Consider the following 25,065-nt stretch of genomic DNA (forward strand, 5'->3'; position numbering starts at 1 on the left):
ACCTAGGGCCACCGGTTGAGGCAACCCCCTCCCCCCAAGTCCATCATGAAGACCCCCCCAGTCCATTAAATAAACTTGAGGTTCCAACCCCCTTCCCACCCTCCTCCCCCCAACATCAAGCTCCCACACCCTCCCAAAAAAAATAGGAGCAGGTCCCCCAATCCACCGCTCCCTCCGCTCACCCCTGACGCCACTGAACCTGTCAAGGGATCCCACACAGGGGCCAGCCCTGTTCACTGGGGAGGGTGCCCCTACGCCAGATCCCTTGACAAGTTTGGGAGGGGTGGGGGGGGGTGTTGCTTAGTGCCTAAAAATTTTTATTTTTTAGATTATCTGGGAGTCGGGGCTGCCTCAGCTGGCAGCCCTGATCCCTACTGAGCCTCCACATTTACAGCATCTTTTATTTTTGGTTTTTTCTGATACTTTAAATGTGCGGTGGAAGCCTTGAGACCTGTGTAAGGGTCCTGGACCTCCCGCTGCACATTTAATGCATTTCAATTAGGTGGTGTTATTTTATCGTGTCTGACCACCTTCTCGGTCAGCCGCGATAAAATATTAACATCAGATTGACTATGCATGATCTTGTTCGCATGCATTTGCATTATTCATGCATGCAAATCGCATGCAAAGAAGGTCATTATAATAGGGAAGGGTGTCTGGGCGGGGAGATGTAAAATATTGCTATATCACACGATATTATGCGATATAGCACACGTTAGAGCCCTAACGCGGCTTGATGAATCACTCAGTTAGCCGGCTAAATTCTTACCTGGTTAAGCGGTGCACGCTGACTGCAGCATGATATTCAGCGACACCAAATAAGTGCCATTTTGAATATCAGGCTCAGTGTGCACAAGAAATCCTGATTATTGTTTGCATTAAATGGGCTTGTAGGGCACAAATTTAAACTTAACTTATAAAAAGTGGTACAAAAGAACATTTTTGTGCATGCAACCTTTCAAACATTTGAGGGAGCATTGACTGATACTGCACTTCGTAAAGAATAAACAGAGCACAATCGCCAGCTTTACGAGATGAATAACTTTATTTCAGAAATTGTGTTTCCTATTCCCCCAGAGAAAGTCTTAGGCCATGTGTGATAGCATTAGGAAGCAATGGCTGTGCTAATTAAAAATGTAATGATGAACCACTGATTAGTTATTGACTTAACTCGAAGCATTTTATTTTTTAGGAAAGCAGAAGAATATCTCTCAGAAAAATGTAACAAATATCTCAGTGAGAGCCAATTAGCATCCTATGTGGATATACTGAGGAATACCCTGTGGCCCGGGGGAAGACCTGCAGTACCTGGCCCAGAGCGGACCGCCCAGGAGAAGGCAGAAACTAAAATAAAAGCAGAGAAACTGCTCAGCCAGGTCGAAAGTAAGCAACAGAATATAAATTGAGGGCTATATGCAGTTTATTTGTAAACTTGCCCTTTTTATAGTTGGATCATTCTTCTTTGAAATATGGTGGGGATACTGATCCTTTTCTGAATTCTTTCTTTCCACTGCTTCTCCGAGCTGGTGCAAGTGGATAGTCCATTCCTGCAGTTCATTCATCTATGTCCCCTGTTGTCTTTCTAAGGACAAGGAATATGTATGGTTTGTTGGGGTTTTTTTTGTTTTTTTTACTGAAGACCAGTCCAAGTGTTCTCAATTAATTGAAACAGTAGATAATATCTGTGGCTTTTCCTTATCTTTTTCCTTGATCTGTCTCAGCTGAGCTGAGCTGAGCTGAGACATGCAGACTTTTCCTATGGTCAACATATAGAGGATGCTGGATGCAGCGACTGGTTCCAAGTGTAAGAACGAGACAGTTTGCTCATACAACCAAAGCAAAAAAGTAACGGGAGAGGCCCCGTAGCTCGCATTATAATGTGCATAACTTGACTTTGCTTTTCCTGTCCATTAGGGTCAGCAGGGCTTGGACACATCACAAAGGTGTGACCCTAGTTTCAGGTACAGACGGAAGACAACTGCTAGCTTCTGTGGCAACTTCTGCTAGCCAAAGAGCAGCAGTGAGGGTCAGTCTTGAAGGATACTTCCCATCATTCCCTCAACACCAGAGCAGGTTCTAATGTGGCCAGAGCATCCCTTGTGGGGAGAGAGAGTTATACAGAGGGGAAAAGGCACAATATGGAACCCACATTTCAGAAAAGAAATAGGAAAATGTTTTGAACTGACAAGCTTTACCTCAATGAAGTTATGACTTGCACTAATGGACCTATGATTTAATATGCCCCAGTTCCATCAGACAATTTATGTTCTGGTTTGTCTACATGGGACATATGATTACTCCTTAACATTTTGCCTGCCTGGGTTCTTTTGGTTTATAAGAATGCTGAGCCTGCCATACTAAGAAGAAAAATACAGGTTTGATGAAATTGAATGGACCAAATAAATTCAATTCAGAAGTTCACAAGTGGGTAGGGTGTCGCTGGTTCTGTTTGGTACTGAGTGTCAGCTGGAGCTGAATATATTGGTAAATGAGAGAGATTACTTCGGTATAAACAATATACAATGAGGCAGATTTTATAAATTTGCGCGAGCACGTACTTTTGTTCGCGCACCAGGCGCGAATAAAAGTACGCTGGATTTTATAAGATACGCGCATAGCCGCGCGTATCTTATAAAATCCGGGGTTGGTGCGCGCAAGGGGGTGCACATTTGTGCAACCTGCGTGCACCGAGCCCGGCGCGCGCTGCCTGTTCCCTCCGAGGCCGCTCCGAAATCGGAGCGGCCTCGGAGGGTTGGATGTGTGAGTAAGTTTGTGTGCTTCATGTAATATCCATCAGCCAGTTTTAAAATGTACATATATGTATATTAAGTACATTATTTTCTGTAACAAACATTTTATGCTTTTTGATATAAAACAGATTTTTTTTCATCTGTAAAATGTTTATATTGTGTATTCTTTATACCGAAGTAATCTCTCTCGTTTAGCTTTGTTTGATGTTGATGAGAGTAATGTGCAAACCACTGGGTTATTATTGTTTCATCCTGCAGAATACATTGGTACAAGAGAAGCTCAGTTTGGTTACAGTCAATCTCGTTATGAGAGGGGGACATGCACAACACCAGTGTTCATACAGAATTAAGCCTGCTACACCCCCTCCTGCACCCTTCAGCCTAGGGCTTGCCAAATAGTCTTCTAACACCTCCCACAGGTCTGATTCTTGGGACTCCCACAATAAATATTCATGAGGTGCATTTGCATATATTTGGTCAAAGAATCAGTAATGTATATAGAATCAGTAATGTATATAGTTTAGGATATTCCCTGAAGAAGCCCAGTCAGGGCAAAACAAGGATCCTTTGTCGGGTCAAGTAGATGTAACCACTACAACTCCTACAAAATGCTGCTGCCCGCATCCTCACCAACACACACAGAATTGACCATATAACCCCTGTACTCAAACACCTGCATTGGCTGCCTGTCTCAGCTCGAATCACATACAAATCTCTCACCCTAATACACAAATCCCTTCACAACCAAAACATGCACTGGTTCAAAGAAGACTTCACCTTTCATAACAGCAGCAGACCCACTAGAAAACAGTATCTCGCCACTCTTCACACCCCGTCTCCCAAACTCACTAAACTGCGCACTACCAAGGAAAGAGCCTTCTCCCTTGCAGGTCCCTCCCTTTGGAACAAGCTACCCACCTCACTCCGCCAAGAAACCTGCCCCAAAATATTCAAACAGAACCTGAAGACTTGGCTCTTCACCCACTCCTACACCTAACCGCCTGCCTCCCTTCTCCACCCCCACTACTCCAGCTTAATCCCAGGAACCTACTGCAATCCCAGGAACCTACTGCATTGCAATCTTGACTTACCCGTTATATAGCCTGTATATAACATGCTTTACTGCCTCCTTGTAAATTGGTGATGTAAACTCTTCTGCCTCCTTGTAAATATGTACTTTTAATTATATTATTTTTTTTTATGATAACCATTTCCCTGCCCCCCTACCTTCCTTTAGTTCTTGCGTTCACTTTCTCCCCTTTTACACTTACAATACTTGTTTTTAGTGTTACTTGTTCCATGTAAAGCCCGTTGCTGGTTTTGATCTTTGTAAACCGATGAGATGTTCCCAACGTACGTCGGTATATAAATGCCATTAAATAAATAAATACTTACATTAAAAACCAAATTTACTTGATAGCAAAGCTTTCTCTTCCTAGTATCCTTCTCTCCAATCATGTGACAAATCCCAGCTGAAAACTCCTCTTTCCTTCCTTGTCTTTATTGTATCCTCAGTCTCTTTAGTAATTCCTTATCCTGCTTCGTCTTTTGCTGTCTGTCCCTGAACCTGTCATCTCCTTGCAGTCCCTTTGATTCTCACCTGGGACATTTCTCTGTATTGAATTCACTTCCCCAAGACTTACACCAGGAACAATGCCATCTAACATTCAGAAAGAAACTGAAAACATGGCTTTCGCAGAAGCCTACCGTTGAAGGAACTTCTTCAACCATCACTGACTCTCACCCTTCCACCCCTCCCTAATCCCTCCCCCCTCTTCATTTCCCTCTCCCCCTCCCCCCCCCCCCCCCCCCACTCACCTCACCCCTCTCCTTCTCCCACTGGACTTACCATGTTAATAATCACCTAGGATAAATCTCTGTTTATGTATCTTTAACATATAGTTTTTTGTTGATTATATTTATCACTCTCCAGTTGTTTTAGTTTAAAATCTGTCCTGTCTTCCATCTCCCATGTTTTACGCTCCCTGTTTAATGTAACTTTACTTTCTACCTAGATGTTAATTGGTTTCCCCTCAGTTACATTGTAAACCGGTACTATAAGACCTGGTCTTGAGCATCGGTATAGTAAAAGAAATTAAATAAATAAATAAATAAATATTGCACTTCATGATACACGTGCAGGAAGGTCCTTGCACTTTGTATTGTTTAAGCTGGAAACTGTCTTTATTTTTACATTTCAAAGTTAAGAAGCTGATCAAACCGGATCCGCAATTGCACAGCATATTTCAAGAGGCTGAAAACAACAGAAGACTGATGTATGTAAGTAGCTAATGTATGAAAGCTTTACAATAAGCACACGGGAGACCTGGAGAGGTAAAAGATCTTTTATGAAGAGAAAATGTTAATGTTTACAAGGCTGCATTTGCTCATTCCTTGTCACAGGAGCAGTTTACCAATGTCTGCAGGCGGCTGCAAGGCCTGCAGGGGCTTTGACCCCAGATTTCACGCCAGTTCTCGAAGGGAAAAGATGTGTGGGCTTTTCCTTTGAAAATTGCTACAATAAGGGGGGTGTTGTAGAGACCCTAACTAATGCATAAATTCCCCAGTACATTTAGTGAAACCATTCAGCATATGATTTACAGTACACATTTGTTTAAATCCGACTGACGCACTTCTTACAAGCCATACGCGATAGCAGTCAGTGGAGTTCGGCTGCTTTTCTTCTGGATGAACCTTCTATTGCGTCTTCTGCTCCTCATCACTTGGCGATGAGCTCTCTGTGGTCATTCTCTCCTAGGACCCAATCTCATTACTTTCTGGGCCTCCTGAGATGCAGGAGAAAGTCTCACCTGAGCATCTGTTCAGTCGCCCTGTCTTTTTTTTTTCCATCAGCTTGCAAGAAAGTCTTTAGGAAGCAGCAAATCTTGAATTGCTCATTGAGAGACAGAAGCGAACACGGGCAAGAAGGAAAGTATGAAGTCCATTCTGCACCGTGTTCGGACTTTAAAGAAGAGGGACAAAACTTATAATATGTTATTATCTTTGCCAAAAGAAGTGCAGGGCTCCTAAGAGCCCTTCTCTCACCACAGTTTTTACGTCCACTCCTCTTGCAGCTTACAATGTATTTGGGGCAAGTTATCCCTGCAGTATATTTTCAGTCGAGCCAATTATTTTAATTCCATTCAAAATTTAAACCATAATTTGGCTTGGTTTATCATATCAAAAGTTACGTTCAAATCAATAGATATTATAAATAAGGATCCCTTCATTCTTTCTGTGCATTTTTCTAGCAGATATCAAAGAGTAAAACAAGCAATCAAACAAAGAGTTGCATTGGCTCTTTCCCCAAGATCTGGAATACTTCGATCCAGCTTAGCACATGTTTTAACACATATTTTGCATAAAGCTTTGAAACAATACAGGGAAGAATAACAGATCTACATTTAGTTGGATCCCTCCTGTCCCCTTTTTTTAAATAATAAGAACATAAGAAAATGCCATACTGGGTCAGACCAAGGGTCCATCAAGCCCAGCATCCTGTTTCCAACAGTGGCCAATCCAGGCCATAAGAACCTGGCAAGTACCCAAAAACTAAGTCTATTCCATGTAACCATTGCTAATGGCAGTGGCTATTCTCTAAGTGAACTTAATAGCAGGTAATGGACTTCTCCTCCAAGAACTTATCCAATCCTTTTTTAAACACAGCTATACTAACTGCACTGACCACATCCTCTGGCAACAAATTCCAGAGTTTAATTGTGCGTTGAGTAAAAAAGAACTTTCTCCGATTAGTTTTAAATGTGCCCCATGCTAACTTCATGGAGTGCCCCCTAGTCTTTCTACTATCCGAAAGAGTAAATAACCGATTCACATCTACCCGTTCTAGACCTCTCATGATTTTAAACACCTCTATCGTATCCCCCCTCAGCCGTCTCTTCTCCAAGCTGAAAAGTCCTAACCTCTTTAGTCTTTCCTCATAGGGGAGCTGTTCCATTCCCCTTATCATTTTGGTAGCCCTTCTCTGTACCTTCTCCATCGCAATTATATCTTTTTTGAGATGCGGCAACCAGAATTGTACACAGTATTCAAGGTGCGGTCTCACCATGGAGCAATACAGAGGCATTATGACATTTTCTGTTTTATTCACCATTCCCTTTCTAATAATTCCCAACATTCTGTTTGCTTTGACTGCCGCAGCACACTGCACCGACGATTTCAATGTGTTATCCACTATGACACCTAAATCTCTTTCTTGGGTTGTAGCACCTAATATGGAACCCAACATTGTGTAATTATAGCATGGGTTATTTTTCCCTATATGCATCACCTTGCACTTATCCACATTAAATTTCATCTGCCATTTGGATGCCCAATTTTCCAGTCTCACAAGGTCTTCCTGCAATTTATCACAATCTGCTTGTGATTTAACTACTCTGAACAATTTTGTGTCATCTGCAAATTTGATTATCTCACTCGTCGTATTTCTTTCCAGATCATTTATAAATATACAAGCCGTTAAGCCCGTTAAAATGGGCTACATTACTTTTTTTTTCAGTCCATTTTCTAACACAGCACCCTTCTAATCTTTTTCTCCCTCTCTCCCCCTTCCCCTCGTTCACTCCTCCCCTTTCCTCCACTCAGTCTTACTCACCCTCTGTCTCCCACTGCCTTCTTCCCCTCACTCTCACCTCTATCCCCTTCCTTCAGTCACTCCCACCTCTCTCCCCTTCCCTCAGTCACTCCCCACCCTCTCTCAATCCCATCCCCTCCCCCTCAGCCCTCCTCCACTCCCTTTTTCTCTGCTCCACAACTTCTTACCCTTCCACTTACTCACATCCCTGTCTCTCACCTCTCCCTCATTCTCCCTCTCCCCCTTCCACTTACTCACATCCCTGTCTCTCACCTCTCCCTCATTCTCCCTCTCCCCTCACTGTTCCCCACCCCCTACCTCCCACACACTCACCCACTCCTCCCTCACTCTCACTCAGTCCCTCCCTCCCTCCTCCTCCCTCAGTCCCTCCCTCCCACTCAGTCCCTCCCCCTCACTCAATCCCTCCCTCCCTCTCACTCAGTCCCTCCTCCCTCCCAACTCAGTCCCCTCCCTCCCTCCCAACTCAGTCACTCCCTACCCACTCCCTCCCTCCCTACGTCCCTCCCACTCCCCTCCCTCCCTCTCACTCAGTCCGTCCCTCCCTCTCTCTCTCTCCCTCCCTCCCTCTCTCTCTCTCCTCCCTCCCTCGCTACTGGCCGCCCGCTGCCGCCACCGCCGCCGCCCACTGCCGCCGCCGCTGCTGCCACCCGACGCCGCCATGTTTTTTTTTTTCTCACGCTGGCTAAGACCGACGTGCTCGCCCGCACATGCGCAGTAGAGCTGCTCTCTACTGCGCATTTGCGGCACGTCGGTCAACCTTCATTTATTAGGTTGATTGAACAGTAAGGGTCCCAATACAGATCCCTGAGGCACTCCACTGTCCACTCCCTTCCACTGAGAAAATTGCCCATTTAATCCTACTCTCTGTTTCCTGTCTTTTAGCCAGTTTGCAATCCACGAAAGGACATCGCCACCTATCCCATGACTTTTTACTTTTCCTAGAAGCCTCTCATGAGGAACTTTGTCAAACGCCTTCTGAAAATCCAAGTATACTATATCTACCGGTTCACCTTTATCCACATGTTTATTAACTCCTTCAAAAAAGTGAAGCAGATTTGTGAGGCAAGACTTGCCCTGGGTAAAGCCATGCTGACTTGTTCCATTAAACCATGTCTTTCTATATGTTCTGTGATTTTGATGTTTAGAACACTTTCCACTATTTTTCCTGGCACTGAAGTCAGGCTAACCGGTCTGTAGTTTCCCGGATCGCCCCTGGAGCCCTTTTTAAATATTGGGGTTACATTTGCTATCCTCCAGTCTTCAGGTACAATGGATGATTTTAATGATAAGTTACAAATTTTTACTAATAGGTCTGAAATTTCATTTTTTAGTTCCTTCAGAACTCTGGGGTGTATACCATCCGGTCCAGGTGATTTACTACTCTTCAGTTTGTCAATCAGGCCTATCATTTTCTGCTGGCATGAATCCAGGCTGTTCCCTGTATGTACTCGGATCAGTCCAGACTGCTGGGTTTTGCCTCCCTTCCAGCAGATGGAGACAAAGAAAGTTTCAAAGGCACCGCCTCTTAACTTGGTGTGCCACCTGCTGCTCCTCAGTATTTCTCTGTCTCCAGCAGATGGAAGTGGTGCAAAACCTGCGGTTCTGATCCCAAGCTATACATTACAAAAAAAAATAGAAGTAGGATGTCCAGTTTTGTGGTCTCCCAGGGAGTCGTGAGGTCCTGGTGGGACTATCCTCCCTGGTTGTAGGCGTTGGATGAACAGGGGTTGGGAACCCCGAATTTTGCTCCTTTCTATGCTTTTCTCTCTGTTTTCCCTTCTCGGGCTATTGGTAAAGTTTAAAAAAAAAACAAAACCATGTGTAGGTTTTTGCTTTCTGCAGGCCTATGCAGCAGAACTTTTTTTTTTTAGGAGACTAGAGCCCGGGTGCCATTTTACAGTGATGGGCCGTTTTTCTTTTACCTTCTTGGCTCCCTCCCTCCTCCTGTGACTGCTGGCGCCTGCCCCACGTTTGCTCTGTGCTAGCATACCGCGCATGCGTCGGTGCTCGCGTTGAGGCGAGCGGCTTTCCAGCCGTGCTTTGACGGATTGTTGCAGCCATTGCCTCCCCGGGGGAGAGGGCTTTCCTGATGCGCCTGCAGCAGCAGATTCACAGCAGCGCAGCGCTAGGAGGCTACTTGCTGCTCCTGAGCCCCTGGCTGACCCATTCCCACGTAGTGTGGGAATGGCGGCCATTTTGGGCGCTTTTTGCACCATGGAGGAAAGAGCTTTGGGGGGAGGGGATCTTCCTCTGGCCCTCACCCCGGCCAATTCCAGTCCTGTAACAGCTCGAGGAGCCTTGGGGAAGCCTCCTGATGTGGACCCTGACCCCTTGGAGGATACAGCTGCAGGTCCTGCGCTCTTTTCCCTGGAGTTTGTACTGCTGATGCACCAGGCTTTCCTGGCCAGCAGTTCTAGCAAGGGGAGGCTTCTATCCTTCAGGGGTCTTCAGGCCCACCGGATAAAACGCCCAGAAAGGAGGAGATGCCGGTGGCTATTCGAATTTGGTGAGTTCAAGCCCCCGTGGTACGGGGGACCCTGGGAAACCTCTTCGGATGATTTGGAACCAGGGAAGGGGCAGATGGACCCCACTCCACCCCCGGACGTCACGGGCATCGGCGCCGCACCTGATCAGATTCCCCCAGTGGAGAGAAGTGACCTAAGGTGGTCCACTTATTCCAGAGGGATGAACTGGCGTCTTTGATTCCTCTTGTCCTCGCAAAGCTGGGCATTGTGGAGTTCCTCTCGGAGCCAAGCCCAGACATGGTGGATCCAGTCCTCGCGGGCTTGTGTGGGACTGCTAGGACCTTTCCCCTGCACGCCATGCTGAAGCAGATGATGATCCAGGAGTGGTTCTTCCCGGAGACAGGCCTCAAGGACAAGTTCTATCCATTGCCCAAGGATGTGTTGGTGCTGCTGAGGCTTCCTAAGATGGATGCGTCTATCTCCGTGGTTACCAAGCGGACAACATTCCTGTGGCAGGTGCAGCGGCTTTGAAGGTTCTTCAAGATTGCAAATTGGAAGGTTATCTTAAAAGGATTTTTGAAGTCTCTGCCCTGGGCATTCATGCTGCGGTTTGTAGCAGTTATATGCTCAGGATGAACCTGTGCTGGGCACAGCAGTTGCAAAGTGCCAAGGACCTAGCTCCTTTGGAGGCGAAGGAAGCCGAGCGGTTGGAGGCCGTGGTGGCTTATGATGCGGATGCACTTTATAATCTCCTTCGCACTTCGTCGCACACTATTGTGACTGTGGTGTCCACCTGGAGGCTTCTGTGGCTGTGGAAGTGGTCAGCTGACGTTTCTTCTAAGGCTCAGTTGGGGCACTTCCTTTTAAGGGCAAGCTCCTGTTCGGGGAAGTCCTGGAACAGCTGATCAAACATCTAGGCAATAATAAGGTCACAAGCTTCCGGAGGACAAGCTGAAAGGGCAGAAAGCCATCCTTTCCACCTGCTCTCGCTTTCGGGGCCAGCAGCGTTTTCGTCAGAGCCGGGCTCAGAACACAGGACCAAGACAAGCCTCGGGGAGTCGTGGGCATTGAGTGACCTATGACGGGGCCGGACATGGCACCAGCAGTGTCAAGTCCACCCAATGAGTCAAGGCCGACCTACTCCACGGATCCTGTTATAGGGGATCAGCTGACTCTTTCTTGAGGAGTGGGTCAAAATCACGTCGGACCGGTGGGTTCTCAGTGTGATGGAACACGGCTACGCTTTAGAATTTGCTCGTCCTCTCCAAAGCCTGTTTCTGGTGTCCCCCTGCAGGTCTCCGGCAAAGGACTTCATCGTTCGCCAGACCCTGGATCAACTCCGAAGTCTTTCCCTTTTTTTTTTTTTTTTTTTTTTTTTTTAAATTCTTTATTTATCATCTTTTCATCAACAAAAGAAATAAATCATATTGTAACATTCAGATGCACAATTACATTACAATTTACATAATATATTACTTTCTTACTAGAATCATCATGTTGTTACAATAATATAAATTTAAGCCATTATATAAAGTAACTTGAAAGAGGAAGCAAGTGAAATTAAAAAGAGATATATAGGAAACTTTTTCCAACTTATAGGGCATTAACGTAGTTTCTCTCCAGCATTTTTATTTAACCCTTTACTCATTTGGTGATATTGGCGAGGAAGTGGTAGGCTGTCTGGCCTCCACAAATTTCTTTAAATGATCAAACTGAAAAAACACAAAAACCTCATTGCCTCTTTTCAATATACACTTACACGGATATCGCAGTGTATATGAAAAACCTAAATCTATAACTTTCTGTCGTAATGTGAGGAATTCTCTCCTCCTTAACTGAGTGGCCTGAGCCACATCAGGAAATAACTTCACCGGCTGGTCGTAATAATTCACAGGAAATTTCCTAAAGTATACTTTCATAATGGAATTTATGTCTTGTTTGTAGATAAAGGATGCCAAGAGAGTACCCCTCTCTATAACATCCATATTTGAATTTTCCAAGAAGCTGGTTAAATTGACTGGAATATTCACTTGATTTGTTCCTCCTACTGAAGCTCTCTTATTTAAAAAGTAACATGAATTTATTGATGGTAAATTTTCTGGAGAAAACGAGAGAGCTTCAGAGAGGAATCTTTTTAATGTTATAAAAGGGACTTCTCCCACTACTTTAGGAAAATTAAGAAGCCTTATATTTAAATATTTTGCACTATTTTCTATTGCTTCCAATCTTCTTAAACAAGATATATGGTCTCTAAGCAGCGTCCCATTAAAGTCCTGTATCACTTTAATTTTATTTTCTGCCGCTCCGATTTTGTTAGAGTTTTGAGTCATTTGTTCTTGTAATTCCTCAATTCTCTGCTGAAAATTACAGGCAATTGAGTCCATTTTTCTTTCCAATCTATTCATGGAGGCCCCAAGCCCCACCATCACCTCCCAAATATTCTCCAAAGTTATGGTCTGCGGTTTAGGTGGAATAACCGTAGACTCACCTCCAGCCTCCGATGTCTTCTGGATTTGATTTTCTGCAGACAACTTTTCTCCCTCCACTACTCCGATGTTCTGCAGCATATTCTCCTCTCTTCTCACGCCGTAGCTAGTTCCTTCTACGGCGTTCAGAGAGCCTTCAGCACGAACTTGCTCTGAGGGAGTCCCCCCCCCCTGCTCCGTTGCTGCTTCCGCATCATCAGCGGGCGTCAGAGTTGGTTCAACCTCGGGGTCGCGCTGGGCTGGAGGTTGACGCTGATCAGGGCTCAGGGAAGCTTCCTCCAAGAGAGCTCCCCGTTCTCTTTCACAGGGGTTCTCAACGGGCTCCTCAGTTCCCCGCACTTCTGGAGCGGACAGGAAGCGATCAATTTCGAGCTGCGTCAACGGTGGTAAGGATTCGGTGGGGTAAATCCTCACTTTACCTTTGCGTTTTGCAGGCATAATAGTTTATTCCAAGAAAAACAAATCCAAAATTGCAGCTCGAACGCTCCCTGCCTCCTACCACGCCGCCATCTTGCCTCCTCCTTCCATTGCTCGTCTTTCCCTTTTTAATATGTTCTTATCTATTTAATATTAATTTTAGTCCTATTTTAGAAAGTTTCTGATAGAATTTTAGTCTTATTTTAGAAAGGTTTTGATAGAATTTTATTCATTGGATATTTGAAGATATATTGTTAATTTTTTTCTCTTTTTATCATGTTCTTAAAATGTGATTATTGTAAACCGTAGAGATAGAACTTGTTTCTGTGCAACGGTATATAAAAACTGTAAAAATAAAATAAAATAAATCATGCCTGTCCCTCAAGAAGAGCGGGGAAAGGGACGTTATTCCATTTACTTCGCCATCCCCATGAAGGAAGGAACTTTTTGCCCCATCCTGGACTTGGTCAATATGGCCCTCAAGGTGCCTCGTTTTCGCATGGAGATGCTCCGATCGGTCATTGCAGCCGTGCGTAAGGGCTTCCCTGGATCTGATTGTTATGTTTGGGCAGTGATTCAGTGTAGTGAACACCACCTTCAGGAGTGACTCCAGGTGGAGAGAGACAGGGATAGCTGGAAGGTCTCTGATGATGGCTGGGAAGGAATGTGATGCGGCAGGAGTGTATGGAGTTGGGCGATGGCTGTGAAATATGGAGCAGCCAAAGTCCAGGCAGGGTCAAGGCAGGCAGCAAGCAAACAGAGTCAAGGTCCAGGCAGGGTCAAGGCAGGCGGCAGGCAACAGAGTCAAGGTCCAGGCAGGGTCAAGGCAGGCGGCAGGCAAACAGAGTCAAGGTCCAGGCAGGGTCAAGGCAGGCGGCAGGCAACAGAGTCAAGGTCCAGGCAGGGTCAAGGCAGGTGGCAGGCAACAGAGTCAAGGTCCAGGCAGGGTCAAGAACCTTATAGCAAGACAGAGAGCCTGAAGGCCACACACACACACACACGACAAGGCAGAGGGCCCGAAGGCCATACACACATGGCAAGGCAGAGGGCCCGAAGGCCACACCCACATGGCAAGGCAGAGGGCCCGAAGGCCACACCCACACGGCAAGGCAGGAGACCCGAAGGCCACACACCCACAGCAAGGCAGGAGACCCGAAGGCCACACACCCACAGCAAGGCAGGAGACCCGAAGGCCACACGCACACAGCAAGTCAAGGCAGAAGGCCCAAAGGCCACACACACACACAGCAAGGCAAGGCAAGGCAGAAGGCCTGAAGGCCACACACATGCAGCAAGGCAAGACAAGGCAGAAGACCCGAAGGCCACACGCAAGGCAAGGCAAGGGAGGCCCGAAGACCACACACAGCAAGGCAAGGCAAGGGAGGCCCGAAGACCACACACAGCAAGGCAAGGCGGAAGGCCCGAAGGCCACACACAGCAAGGCAAGGCAGAAGGCCCGAAGGCCACACACAGCAAGGCAAGGCAGAAGGCCTGAGGGCCACACACAGCAAGGCAAGGCAGGAAAGGCTAGAGCAGGGAGCCCAAATGAGCTCAATGCCGAAGCACTGGACTCTAGGGTAGGCAGGGTTATAAAGGAACATCCAGGACATAGAGCAGATGGATTGGACCAGCCAGGAGAGCCTGCTCTAGAAGGACCCCTGGTGGTGAGACGTTTGCACAGCAGCCATAGCCCTAACAGTACCCCCCCCCCCTCAAGGCCACCCCCTCCACTTGGATCCCAACTCTGCAGGGGGTACAGAATGATAAAGTCTAACCCCTCCTGGGGTACAATGGTAGGTTCACCCCCCTCCTGGAGTAAAGAGGCGAGCTCAAATTGTTCTAGAACTGATGTGGCCGATTCAGGCCCCTGCTGGTGTGACAGGGCGAATTCAACCCCTTCCCGGGATGGCAGAACAGTCCTAAACCCTTTCAGGGGTGAGTGAGCAGGGTCAAACCCCTCCTGGGGTGACAAAGCAGACCATAACCCCTCCTGGGGTGGCAAGGCAGACACAAACCCCTCCTGGGGTGGCAAAGCAGTCCATAAACCCTCCTGGGGCGGCAAAGCAGTCCATAAACCCTCCTGGGGTGGCAAAGCAGTCCATAAACCCTCCTGGGGTGGCAAAGCAGTCCATAAACCCTCCTGGGGCGGCAAAGCAGTCCATAACTCCTCCTGGGGAGACAGGGCAGGCTCCAGCCCCTCCTGGGGCAGCAGAGCGGCAGGCTCGGACCCCTCCTGGGGCAGCAGAGCGGCAGGCTCGGACCACTCCTGGGGTGACAGCAGGACCGGTTTGGACCCCTCCAGGGGTGACAGCAGGGCCGGTTCAGACCCCTCCAGGGGCGGCAGCAGGACCGGTTCGGACCCCTCCAGGGGTGGCAACTGGGCCAGTTCAGCAGGCACAGACGGCAGAGTAACAAAGTCTGTCAGCAGGACCGGTTTGTACCCCTCCTGGGGTGGCAGCAGGACTGGTTCGGACCGCTCCAGGGGCGGCAGCAGGACCAGTTCGGACCCTTCCAGGGGCGGCAGCTGGGCCGGTTCAGCAGGCTCAGACGGCAGAGTAACAAAGTCTGTCAGCAGGACTGGTTCGGACCCCTCCCGTGGTGGCAGCAGGACCGGTTCGGACCCCTCCAGGGTCAGCAGCAGGACCGGTTTTGACCCCTCCAGGGGCGGCAGCAGGACCGATTCGGACCCCTCCAGGGGCAGCAGCAGGACCGGTTCGGATCCCTCCAGGGGCTGCAGCTGGGCCTATAGCTGAGCAACAGGGGCACGGTTTGCCTGGTGGTAATAGGCTTGGGATACATGAACATTTCCCAATGGACCACCCCCTGACCCCCGGACATGCCCCTCCCGCCCCTTTTACGAATCCAGGAGGATTTACGCGCGCAGGGCTTTTAAAATCTAACCCTTAGATAATAACTAGCGCTATTACTAGCAACGGTAACATGGAATAGACTTAGTTTTTGGGTACTTGCCAGGTTCTTATGGCCTGGATTGGCCACTGTTGGAAACAGGATGCTGGGCTTGATGGACCCTTGGTCTGACCCAGTAAGGCATGTTCTTATGTTCTTATGTTCTTATTTCCACCATCCTGCCTTAGGAGTAGAACAGTTTAAACACTCCTGGTAGACAGAAACATTTCTCTTATAGCAGTTACTGCAGGCCCAATGTTCCTGATCTGCAAGCTGACAGTCTAGACAGTTCTGGTAGCTTGGGTAATTCAAGGTCTGGCAGCAAGCACAGATATAAAACCTTTGGGACTGAGGCATGCTGTGGTCTGTAGAAAAAAAAGTTGACTCACCGGGTTGACTAAGGGTTCTATCTCTCTCTCTGGAGGGTGGCTTCGGCATACTGTTACGTTTGGGCAGTGATCCGGTGTAGTGAACACCACCTTCAGGAGTGACTCCAGGTGAAGAGAGACAGGGATAGCTGGAAGGTCTCTGATGATGGCTGGGAAGGAATGTGATGCGGCAGGAGTGTATGGAGCTGGGCGATGGCTGTGAAATATGGAGCAGAGTACTGGCTGGGAACAGAGTCAAAGTCCAGGCAGGGTCAAGGCAGGCGGCAGGCAAACAGAGTCAAGGTCCAGGCAGGGTCAAGGCAGGCGGCAGGCAACAGAGTCAAGGTCCAGGCAGGGTCAAGGCAAGCGGCAGGCAAACAGAGTCAAGGTCCAGGCAGGGTCAAGGCAGGCGGCAGGCAACAGAGTCAAAGTCCAGACAGGGTCAAGAACCTTATAGCAAGACAGAGAGCCTGAAGGCCACACACAGACACACACGGCAAGGCAGGAGACCCGAAGGCCACACACACACAGCAAGGCAGGAGACCCGAAGGCCACACACCCACAGTAAGGCAGGAGACCCGAAGGCCACACACACACAGCAAGGCAGGAGACCCGAAGGCCACACACACACAGCAAGGCAAGGCAAGGCAGAAGGCCCGAAGGCCACACACAGCAAGGCAGGAGACCCGAAGGCCACACACACACAGCAAGGCAAGGCAAGGCAGAAGGCCCAAAGGCCACACACACACACAGCAAGGCAAGGCAGAAGGCCCGAAGGCCACACACACGCAGCAAGGCAAGGCAGAAGGCCCGAAGGCCACACACACGCAGCAAGGCAAGACAAAGCAGAAGACCCGAAGGCCACATGCAAGGCAAGGCAAGGTAGAAGGCCCGAAGACCACACACAGCAAGGCAAGGTGGAAGGCCCGAAGACCACACACAGCAAGGCAAGGCGGAAGGCCCGAAGGCCACACACAGCAAGGCAAGGCAGAAGGCCCGAGGGCCACACACATACAGCAAGGCAGGGAAGGCTAGAGCAGGGAGCCCAAACGAGCTCGATGCCGAAGCACTGGAGTCTAGGGTAGGCAGGGTTATAAAGGAACATCCAGGACATAGAGCAGATGGATTGGGCCAGCCAGGAGAGCCTACTCTAGAAGGACCCCTGGTGGTGAGGCGGTTGCACAGCAGCCATAGCCGTAACACTGATGGAAGCTTGTCTACACATCGGGATTCATCAGGACCACCAGAGGTTCCTCAGATTTATGATTCTCGGCCAACATTTCCAATTTTGTACTCTGCCGTTCGGCCTTGCCACGGCTCCATGTACCTTCCCCAAGGTGATGATGGTGGTGGCGGCATCCATGCAGAAGGAGGGAGTGTTGGTACATCCCTATCTGGACAATTGGCTCATTTGGGGGAAGTTGGCGAACCTATGCTTGCAAGCAGTGGATATGGTTTTACATCGCCTGCGAGCCCTTGGTTGGGTGGTCAACCTCACCAAGAGCCATCTTGTCCCCTCACAGGTCCTGGAATATTTGGGAGCGCGTTTCAGTTCTCAAGTGGGCAGGATCTTCCTCTTCGGAGACAGAATCATCAAATTGCATGACCAAGTCCAGTCCCTGTTGCGAACCTCAGTGCCCAGAGTCTGGGATTACTTACAGCTTCTTGGTTCCATGGCATCGACCCTGGAATTGGTTCCGTGGGTCTTTGCGCATATGAGACTCTACAAGCTGCTTTGTTGTCCCATTGGAACTCACTGTCGGAGCAATTCTATCTCCCATTGCCGCTTACAGATGTTGCCTGGTCCAATCTTTCGTGGTGGCTAGTACAGGAACACTTGGAGCACGGAGTGGATCTGGAGATACCCCGGTGGATGGTGGTGACGACTGATGCCAGCCTTTCCGGCTGGGGAGCAGTATTTCAAGATCGAGCGGTGCAAGGCCGGTGGTCTCTGGAGGAGGTGTCCTGGTCGATCAGTCGCCTTGAGACACAGGCCGTTCGCTTAGCTCTGGGGAGTTTCCTCCCCCTTCTGTGCAATCAGGTAGTCTGAGTTTTGTCAAACAATGTGACGACAGTGGCCTATATCAACCATCAGGGAGGAACCAGGAGTCGTCCGGTAGCCCTCGAGGTGGAGCTGTTGATGTCCTGGGCGGAGCACCATCTGGAGATGTTGGCGGCGTCACACATTGCAGGGTCAATCAACATACAAGCGGATTTCCTCAGTCGTCACCAACTAGACCCGGGGGAATGGGAGCTGTCCGACAACGCCGTGCACCTGATATCTCGCCAGTGGGGCAAGCCTCATGTGGACCTCATGGCGACCCATGCAAACTTAGAAACATAGAAATGATGGCAGAAGAAGATCAAACGGTCCATCCAGTCTGCCCAGCAAGCCCCCAACTTTCCCCTCCCATACTTATCTGTTTCTCTTGTCCCTTATAAGTGACTTTTTTGTTCTATTTCCCTTCCACCCTGCCATCCCTTCCACCCCCGCTATCGATCTATTTCCCTTCCACCCCCGCCATCGATCTATTTCCTTTCCACCCCCACCATCGATGTAGTTAGCAGTGCTGGAGCTGCATCTAAGTGAAGTATCAGTGCTGGAGCTGCATCTAAGTGAAGTATCTAGCTAATTGTTTAGGGGTAGTAACCGCTGTCATAGCAAGCTACTCCCACGCATGTCTATCCAGCCTGCGCAACTCAGTCCCTGTTGGCATCATGCTTCTTCAGTCACAGGCAGGATCACTGTGCAGAGGGAGTTAATGCTCTGGTCGTTCCTTGACCACACGACTTTCTCCTTTATGTGTTCCCTCCATGGGCAAGGTGATCAGGAGGATCGAACTTCACCCAGGACAAGTGATTCTCATAGCTCCAGAGTGGCCGCGCTGGCCGTGGTTCGCGGACCTCATGAACCTGTGCTTGGATGGGCCCCTACGGTTGAGTCATCTCCCAAATCTCCTCCGCCAGGATCCTATATTTTTTGATCAGGCAGATCACTTTTGTCTTGCAGCCTGGCTTTTGAGAGGCGTCAGTTGCAGAAAAAAGGATATCCGGAAGAGGTGATTACTACTCTATTAAGAGCCAGGAAATCCTCTATTTCCTTGGCATATGTTTGTATTTGGAAGGTCCTGATGTCAGCCTCGGGGGGTAGAGCCTCAAAAAGCTTTGGTCCCCCTGGTCCTTTCCTTTCCTGCAGGACGGGCTTCAGAAAGGGTTATCATTTAATTCCCTAAAGGCTCAGATCTCCACTCTCAGATGTCTGCGGGGCCAGATCCAGGGTTCTTCTCTGGCAACTCATCCTGACGTACTGCGGTTTCTCTGTGGGGTGAAGCATCTTCGGCCACTGACTCATCAGCTGTGTCCCTCATGGAACTTGAACTTGGTTCTCCAGGGTTTGTGCGAAGCACCCTTTGAGCCTATCAGAAGGGCTACCTTAAAGGATCTCACGCTGAAAGTGGTGTTTCTGGTGGTGATTTGTTCAGCCAGGAGGGTTTCTGAGATTCAGGCCTTATTCTGTAGGAATCTCTCCTCTGCATCTCGAACTCCGAAGTTTCGCTTCGAACTGTCCCATCTTTTTTTACCAAAGATGGTCTCCGCTTTTCATCTGAATCAGTCGATGGAGCTTCCGGCCTTTACAGATGTGGAGCTGAAGGATCCTCATTCCAGAGAGCTGAGGCGTCTGGACGTCATACGGGCCTTGTTGCACTATTTGGAGGCTACCAATGGATTCCGTTTATCAGATCACCTCTTTGTCTTATGGCATGGCGTGAAGAAAGGACAGAAGGCATCTAAAGCCACTATCGCTCGTAGGTTGAAGGAAGCCATTGCATCAGCATATATCTGTCGGGGTTGTACTCGAGTGCAGGTGGCTTCCTGGGTGGAATGCCAATTGGTCTCCCCACAGGAAATCTGCAGGGCAGCTACCTGGAAGTTTTTACACACTTTTGCTCGACACTACCGTTTGGACGTCCAGCATTTGGGCGCTGGCAATTTTGGGGCCAGTGTCATCTGAGCGGGACTCTTGCAGTCCCACCCTAATTAGGAGAAGCTTGGGTACATCCCAGCAGTCTGGACTGATCCGGGTACATACAGGGAAAGGAAAATTGGTTCTTACCTGCTAATTTTCGTTCCTGTAGTACCACGGATCAGTCCAGACACCTGCCCACTGAGGGGTTAAGGGGTGTGGGGGAGAGTCCACTCGAACTGTACTATTTTCTCTAGTCTTTTCTGAAGAATGTCATAGGCTTTTCATAATGTTTTAAGGAAATTCCTTGTTCAATTGTCAAAGTTCAGTTCTTCATCCTCTGCTCATTTGGGGCATAAAAGTTAGGTAGATTCATAAATAGGTCAGTCTATAAGATTGTTCTGCTTGGGAAAGAGTAAATACTGAGGAACAGCAGGTGGCATACCAAGTTAAGAGGCGGTGCCTGTGAAACTTTCTCTGTCTCCATCTGCTGGAAGGGAGGCAAAACCCAGCAGTCTGGACTGATCCTTGGTACTACAGGAACGAAAATTAGCAGGTAAGAACCAATTTTCCTATATTGTGAGATATTTGGTAGTGATAGGGACTCACCGTAGAGGAAAAATTCTGAGCAACTCAAGTGCAATCAAATTTGGCACTCTGTACACGCAGGTTTGCTTTGAAAATTGGTGTAACTGGGGTGCATAACAGTCTACAAATTTATGTAGCTTGTTATAAAATCCACCTCCCCCCCCTTCTCAGATGATATTGGGCCTTTCCTCATAAAAGTATCATTTCCCTAATATTTAGTATAAGAACTTAAAAGAAGTTATTTGGCAGATAATTACTGTCTCTAATATGAATTACAATGGGCACTGAGACTGTACTGTAGGTTTGTTTTAACACTGTATAAGTTAAATAAACTTGTACATCATCCCAATATTCTTTTGCCCAATAGAGCCAGCATCCAAATGATTCAGTAAATGTTAAATGGGATGTTACCATCCACTCTCTCCCTCTCTTTTTTTGACTTCCAGACAGTTCACCCAACTCCCATGTGTTCAACTGATTAAGGCTTATTTAACAAGGCTTCTCATTAGTTGAGGTCCATATTCAGTAAGCTGGCAAAACGGCAAAGTTATCTGCTGAAGTTTATCCGAATATTCAGTGGGACAAGTCTCCTGCCGAATATACTCTGCTAAAGTTATCAGGCAACCTTAGCTGTGCCTCTGAATATACTCAAGAGTTGTTCAGGTACATAGGAAAAACAACACCTGCCAGGAGAGCAGGGCAGATCCCCACAAAAAAATAATTTAAAATATTGGGGCATAGTGCCCGATTCCCTGCCCCCAACCTCCCAAAATAAAATTTAAAAAATCACAGGGTCCTAGGCCCTCCCCTCCCCAGTATAAAAATCACAGTGTTGGCTTCGGGCCTCCACTCAGAAGCCCCAGGGCTGGTGGAGTGTGGTCAATTCTTACTACTCTCAGCACTGTCCAGCATTATTGTCAGGGATGGATTTAGGATTTTGCCACCCCTGGCACGTTTGATGCCTTCATCCTCCCACCTCCTGTGAGGGGTCTGTTACAGGATAGCAGAAGGCTGTTCCCTGGTGAATGAGGTTCGGCAGAGCTGGAAGGCAGCAAATCGTAGCCAGCCTGCGGCCCCTAAACGTTTGCCACCCTAGGCGTAGGTATAACGTGTGCCGACTGACAAATCCAAGGCTGATTACGCTGACAGTGTTATCCAGCTAAAATATCCAGATAAATTTGCCTCGCCCGGGTACAATGTAACCAGTTAGAGGGATGCGATATTTAAACCTTGGGGTTTGCCTGGTAACTCAAAAGTTACTTGGACAAACCCCTTTGAATATTGACCTCAGTTCTTAACACCCCAAGTTCATGCTTCTTTATATTACACTACAATTATTTTCACCATGATCTAATAACAAACTATCTTTAAAAAACTGTATGTATTTTTTTCCTGTTCTCAGATGAGCCTGTACAATCTGTCAGAAGAACTTATCCCTGGATTACAACAGTCTTTGGATATGCCTTGGGTAAAAAGCCAAGACTGAGGGGAGGAGTCAAGATGGTGTCCTGGAGAGGGAGGATGGCATTTCGGCTCTCGTTTGATCTAACTTTCTTTGAAAAAAATGCCGCACACTAAACAAAAGGGTCGGCTTAAGAGAGGTTCTCTCTACCCCTTCTGATGCTGGCCCCGTTCAGCAATGAATCGAGAGCTTCTTCGCCGCCCAGGACAGAGAATATCCGGGAGCGTCTGCTGCGGGAGTTGGAGAAGTGTGCAGCCCTCTCCCATTAGACGTGCAAGTCACACTCAGCCCCGGAGCTCCTTCGACTCCCCCTCCCCCAGCCCACGAACACGTCGAGGGCCTGAATGCACCGGCCGGTTTGGGAAGGTCGGAGGACCCGGTGTTAGTGAGGGCAGGAACTCGATCCGACATGGTGCAATCAGATTTAGTTAATGAAAAAAGATGGAAAATATGGAAAACGCTATTAGAACCTTAAATCTAAGAGCTTTGAACTTTCCCAGTATTAAATTTACAACACCTAGTGATGATTTTAAGAGGTATTTACAGGAGGTCCTGTTGTTTTCCAGAAGAATCTTTCCCCCCACTATCCAGGATATATTTTATAGCTCCGGTAAAGAAAAAAGATGAACTTACTAATGTGATACAGGAAAATGGAGAAGCAGGTGCTCATATAAGTAATTTGTCAGCAGTATTAGAATCTTCTAATATAGAGAATGTGGAATACCGTGGATCCTTGCTTATGACATTTATTTTTCCTTCTGACCGTGAGGCTGTGTTGAAATTATTTCTTCGGAATCGTGGAAAATTGTTTCTGGGACAGAAAGTATGGTTGTATCCCGATATTACCAGGATTACTCAGCAACGTCGCAAGAAATTTCTTCAGATGGGCCCAGAAGCATGACCGTTAGGAGCTAATATTTGTTTTGTCTTTCCTCCCTCGATTTCATGGTAAAAAGAAGTGATGGAGTTGTGAGTAAAAGAAGTAATTTTCTTTCTTCTGGAAATGTATTTCCTCTATGTATTCAGATTTTTTCTTTTTTCTGGAAATGTATTTCCTCTATGTATTTAGATTAATCCTAACCAAGGAGAGAGGAGATTCAACTCACTTACCAAATATCAATAAACTTGTTATCCAACAATTAAATTCCCAACAAATGACAATATCATAAGGCTTGTTGCTCTAGTGTTGTAATCTGCAACCTCTCACCACGCAATGGGTCGCAGGCTGTTATCAGCTTACAGAGCTTAATATAATATAATCATTTATTGTCATTTGTCCACCCACCAAATACCTTTATTCACTAACCAATCCTATAGACCTATTATAAATTGCTACAAATTCAGTTATAGTTCATATTTGTAGCAATTTATAATAGGTCTATAGGATTGGTTAGTGAATAAAGGTATTTGGTGGGTGGACAAATGACAATAAATGATTATATTATATTAAGCTCTGTAAGCTGATAACAGCCTGCGACCCATTGCGTGGTGAGAGGCTGCAGATTACAACACTAGAGCAACAAGCCTTATGATATTGTCATTTGTTGGGAATTTAATTGTTGGATAACAAGTTTATTGATATTTGGTAAGTGAGTTGAATCTCCTCTCTCCTTGGTTTGTGTTTAATTCAGGAGAGGTAGTTGCTTCATAGTATTTGATCATTTAGATTAATCCTGCCACTTTGTATTTCATTGATATGTTGTATTGCTCTCTATATTCTTTAAACTTAATAAAAATAAAATGAAAAAAAAAAAAAAAGCCAAGACTGATGGGCAGCCCTGTCTGAAACACATCAGACGCCCTCTGCAGGGCAGAGAGGGATAAGTGAAAATTAACTGAATTATAAACCGAGTTGGAACAGCCATAGTAAATTACACTCAGGCTGATACAGTACAGTGCCAAGCCGCACATTTTACTTTCAGAAATTAACGCCTGCCCAAAAGCTGGCGTTAATTTTTGCCGGCACTAGGAAACTGTACAGAAAAGCAGAAAAAACTGCTTTTCTGTACACCCTCCAACTTAATATCATAGCGATATTAAGTCGGAGGCTCCAAAATTTAAAAAAAATCAAAAATTTTAAAAAAAAAAATGTTAAATCGGCCAGCAGCCCGCAGTTTGACAGACGGACGCTCAATTATGCCGGCATCCGTTTTCCGAACACTTGGCTGACAGCGGATTCGAGAACCGACGCCAGTAAAATTGAGCGTCAGCTGTCAAACCCGCTGATAGCCGCCGCTCCTGTCAAAAAGGAGGATCTAGGGACGCGCTAGTGTCCCTAGCGCCTCCTTTTACCGCGGGCACTCATTTGCATTCTGGATCGCGAGCCCAGTAGAGTGGGCGCTCGCCTCGGAGCGCCGGCTCTCCTGCAAATTTTACTGTATCGGCCTGACTGAGAGGTGAAAAACCTTCAATAAAATATAAACTGATTTGTCACAGCTCCAAGATTTCTCCCGACCTTAGATTATGATGTAAATTTAGTGTAGCTGGTGTTTAGGACAGTTAGTATAGTTGGGTTTAAAAAAGATTTGGATTAAGTTCCTGGAAGAGAAGACCATAAACTATTAGTCAAATTAACTTAGGGAATAGCTACTGCTTATTACTGGCATCAGTAGCATGGGATCTTCTTGGTGTTTGGGTACTTGCCAGGTACTTTTAGCTTGGAGTGGCCTCTGTTGGAAACAGGATGCTGGGCTTGATGGACCCTTGGTCTGACTCAGTATGACAGTTTCTTATGTTCTTACGTTCTATAGCAACACATAACCTAGTCACCATTTTGCAGCAGAAGCACGTATAAGTGGGAGACAAAACAGAGGAGACGCTGCTACCTTGGTTGAGAGGAATCTTGGTTAAGAACTAAGCAGTTATGTAATTGCCATCTTAAGAAACAAGGCAAGATGAAACTCTGCACGATGGAGACGTGAGAACAGAAGAAAAAGGATGAAAGACACCTCTAACGTGGAAGAAAAGCAGTAAAAGATGCTTGTATTATATCAGAGCTTCCCAGTCTGTGGGTTGGGATCCCAAACAGGGTGACAGAGCCTTCAGC

General features: G+C 47.2%; 1 protein-coding gene across 2 annotated transcripts in view; it reads left to right on the top strand.

Moving 5' to 3' along the window:
- Positions 1–23,120, top strand: part of LOC115094495 — a 128,347-nt gene extending 105,227 nt beyond the window's left edge. For both annotated transcript variants that reach the window (XM_029607606.1, XM_029607607.1), the window contains 3 exons: positions 1,193–1,383; positions 4,954–5,030; positions 21,960–23,120. In XM_029607606.1, coding sequence (XP_029463466.1) covers positions 1,193–1,383; positions 4,954–5,030; positions 21,960–22,043 — 352 coding nt within the window. In that variant the 3' untranslated portion in view covers positions 22,044–23,120. The remainder of the gene's footprint in view (positions 1–1,192; positions 1,384–4,953; positions 5,031–21,959) is intronic.
- The last annotated feature ends 1,945 nt before the right edge of the window (positions 23,121–25,065 follow it).

The sequence above is a fragment of the Rhinatrema bivittatum genome, chromosome 6 (genome assembly GCF_901001135.1).
Source record: "Rhinatrema bivittatum chromosome 6, aRhiBiv1.1, whole genome shotgun sequence".
Lineage (NCBI taxonomy): Eukaryota > Metazoa > Chordata > Amphibia > Gymnophiona > Rhinatrematidae > Rhinatrema > Rhinatrema bivittatum.